General features: G+C 38.5%; 1 protein-coding gene across 2 annotated transcripts in view; it reads right to left on the bottom strand.

The window, feature by feature from the left end:
- Positions 1–1645, bottom strand: part of HNRNPD (heterogeneous nuclear ribonucleoprotein D (AU-rich element RNA binding protein 1, 37kDa)) — a 6197-nt gene extending 4552 nt beyond the window's left edge. Inside the window, exons 1-2 of one of the 2 annotated variants that reach the window (XM_009864505.1) lie at positions 1477–1645; positions 491–652 (exon numbers count right to left, since the gene is read on the bottom strand). In XM_009864505.1, the coding sequence (XP_009862807.1) occupies positions 491–652; positions 1477–1641 (327 nt within the window). In that variant the 5' untranslated portion in view covers positions 1642–1645. The remainder of the gene's footprint in view (positions 1–490; positions 653–1476) is intronic. The other variant, XM_009864506.1, reaches the window with a different exon arrangement.
- Between the last annotated feature and the right edge of the window lie 2171 nt (positions 1646–3816).

The following is a 3816-nucleotide window of genomic DNA, read 5'->3' as shown; positions in this document are numbered from 1 at the left end:
CTAATAGGGAAGCAGCAGCTCTACCAAGCTCATACAAGGCCAGCGTTTAAGGACTGAACTGGTATTTTTTTCATCTGCACCACCAAGAACTGGGGACAGAGACAAAAATGACACAGTTGCACAGAATTTAGACAAACTGTCTGAATTCGTGGCCATAGCAGATCAGCTGGGGTGAACTGACCAAGGCAGCACGCTCAAAAAACATTGCCTCTCATGCCTGCCCCAGTCAAGACTGTTAGATATCCCATAAATCAGTTCCAGACTCTCCAAATTACCCCAGATCTTCCTTCCATTAACACAGTTTATGTAACACAAGTCTGTAAATAACATTCTTATTAAAATTCAGACTACTAAGATACACGGAGCTACACTGGCCATTAAGCTTACAGTAGTGTGCATACACGCTTGCATTTAGAGGCTGCTTTTTATTACTACATTTGTGAAGACAGAACAAGTTCTGCAAGTTTAAACAGTTTATTTCACCACATACCTCGCCAAAACCTCCAAAATATTCCCTTATTTTCTCCTCAGGTGTGTCTGGAGATAAGCCCCCAACAAAAATCTTTTTAATGGGTTCTTTTGTTTTCATGGCTTTAGCTCTTTTTGGATCAATGACCTTCCCATTCAGCTTGTGTTCTTTCTGGTCCATGACCTGTGGAAGATTAAAACACAATCTTATTTGCAGTTCAAGTTTCCCTGATGCTTTGAGCAAGGCCCAGTTATTTTATACCTATTTTTTTGTTAATGCTATCATTTAAATTTCAATACTTTGATTACAGTAGTAACTTGCTGCACAAAACCAAACAGTTCCATGATTTTGATTACTATCCACTGACACGAACAGTTCTGACAAAGTCTTTTAAGAGTCACCTGGAGCTGTGTATCATCCATGGGAAGAGTGTAATATTTCTCAGAAAGTACTCTACAATCCTATCCTCAAATCTCATGAAGTAGAGAATCTGTATTTGACACAGCACAGTGGAACATTTTCACCCTCACTGACCTTTGGTGATGTGTAAATAGCAATTTTGAAAGGTTAACAGTTAATTTTTGCTTGGACAAAGCCCAAATCTATGAAAGACTCTGGCTCTACTCTAGGGGTTCATGTTGAAGCTCTGGAATGTAAAGGTTTGAAGCTCTTTGTAAACTGCTGCTTTCACAGTAGTAGGTAGGAGATATCTATATACAGCATTTCTGAAACCACAGAATGGCCTAGGCTGGAAATGTTCAGGTCCAGTGGCTTGCAGTATACTCCCCTTTAAGTGCCCAAAGCCACATTTTGGGAATCACTACTGGTCCCAGCCACTATATCATAAGACGGTTTAGGAAATAAACATTTCAGTAAGCCTCTTGAATATATTTTATCCCAGAATCACCTTCAACAGATTCCATACAAACGACTATGCATACAATCATCTGAGTGCTGTATCTTTGCTACCTAGAATTGAACATACTGCTTTATTACATTAATACTACCTTATCTACGCTCTCCGACTCTTTGAAGAGCACAAAACCGAAGCCTCTTGATCGCCCAGTGATGGGATCCAACTTCAAAGTGCAGTCTACAACTTCACCAAACTTAGAGAAATAGTCCTTGAGATCTTTCTTTGTAGTGTCCCAGCTAAGGCCACCAATAAACATTTTCCTGTTAAGACAAGACGGTTAATCAGTTAATGCATCTTACCCAAAATCCCATACTGCCAAGCTTTATGAGCACAGTTACCTAAATAGCAGAGTATTATCAGTATAGCAGAGTATTATCAGGCCTGTACTTTTTGAGAACTTGCTTAAATGATCATGGCTGGATTAGATAAAAAAAGACTTACACGTACAAGAAAGTCTTGCACCATCTTCCACTGCAGTTGCTTACTCTGCTATACCAACAAATTACAGAATGACCAAAAGATATTTTACTATTTTCTTGCATTCCCACCACTACTGACCCACCACAGGCTTAATTCCATTTGGTTATCTGTAGTCTCCACACAACTGCTTACAAAACAAACACAGGCAGAACAGATTTACAAGGCAGTGCAGTTAAATAGATGCATTTACACAGTAGTTTGGACTAGACATCTGTCAATATTAGTAAAGTAAAACAAATAAATAAAGTTTAGTCAAGTCCTCTAGCCCAGAAAGCAGTAAAAGAGCAAAGTATTGGACTGGCAAAACTTATCTTTCCTCCCAAAAACATTTATATGAGCACCTGGCATAATCCAATATAATCATGAGAACATCTCCCCAATATACTACCTACATGACCAGTGTTTATGGGCAAACACGTGCAGCAGGTAATTCAGATCATGATTTGTATTTTCAAAAGGACACTGGAAGCTTGGAATCAAACTATGACCACCCCATCACACTAATAAGTCAAACAAAAATAATCAAGAATCACTGTGTCTTGAGAGGAAACACATCGTGACTTACATTGACCAAAAATCAATCCAACATGCACAAAAATTAAACATTCCTAGTTATGGCTTACGAAACCATTCAAAAGTGGATTCAACTTGAGATGATCTCTTCTAATGCTGATAAAGAAGTTTTAAGAGCAGGCTCAAAAGAAAAAGTATGATACATTATGATGTATTAAAATGCTTTCTACAGTGCTTTGACCATTTTCACTGTACCAGCTTATTCCACAATCACACAGTTATCAGAAAACCTAGAAAAACACTGTAGTACGTTTTCAACTCCTCCACTTTCTATACCTATACAAATATTTCTGTTAATCTTGTACAATCGTGTGTACTTCCACATCTCAAACTCTCTCAAATCAAATGCTGCCCATGTGAACTGTTGAATTAGCTGTGCTCTTATGAAGTTAGCAACAGCATTCAACTTCTGACAAACGTATTCAACCTCCATACCAATGAGGGGGTTCAGGAGCTTCAGATGTTTCTATAAGTCTTGAAGTCTATAAATAGGAGCACAATTCCCCATCCCTTTATCCACTTTTCCCATTAGTTTCAGATCTCTCTTCAACAAAGCATCAAAAGCCCTTTCTAGTTGTGACATCTTATTGTCTCCAGGACCTATATGAAAAAAATGGTCCACACTGGTAAACCAGCAGCCTCATACCAATACAAATAGTAATTCAAAGCATGCTTTGTGTCCTTTTGTTCATCCATCATTAAGGTTCTTTTTTTGCCTGCTTGTTTTGTGAGGTTTTTTTTAAGCAGCAAAACAAAACACATCCAGAGGATGCAGCATCATATTTCTCACACACAGGGGTCAGTAACAGTTACTACCGAACATATGCTTGCTACATGACATGCAAAACACCTGTTTTACAGTTATCACAAACCGTTAACATAAACACAAATCAAATTTTATAGTTACTAACAAAAAATCAGCACAAAAAACCCTGCTTCTACCACTTCACTGCAAAACTCAGGTCAAATCAAGGCTACAACACAAACGTGAAGGCAACAAACAACTAAGGTGCAATGTCACAGTGCTGTCAAAAGTTTGTAAAATATGCCTATTTGCCAAAACACAGTTTTGCTGATCTATGTCACATAAGCACATAAAATTTTCCAAAATAAGTTGCCAGAAGGTACCAGGAAAACATTAAAACTTCAGACTTACGTAAACAGAGCACAGGCATTACCAAAACCAATGCTTTGGCGTTCCTCTAACATGCTTGTCAGGAAGTTGCCTGCCAGTTGCCAACATGTAGATTTCTCAAGTCCACAGTTCTCAGCAAGGAGATCTGAGGATACGAAAACCTGCCCACCATTTTTTCCTGAAAACACTGTCTCTAATTTGTAACGCAAAGGAAACACCAGTGAACTCGCATCCAGCAGCTAC

This window comes from Apaloderma vittatum, unplaced genomic scaffold (assembly GCF_000703405.1).
Source record: "Apaloderma vittatum isolate BGI_N311 unplaced genomic scaffold, ASM70340v1 scaffold11172, whole genome shotgun sequence".
Lineage (NCBI taxonomy): Eukaryota > Metazoa > Chordata > Aves > Trogoniformes > Trogonidae > Apaloderma > Apaloderma vittatum.
Note: the sequence above shows the minus strand (reverse complement) of the source record. Positions and strands in the feature narration are given on the sequence as shown.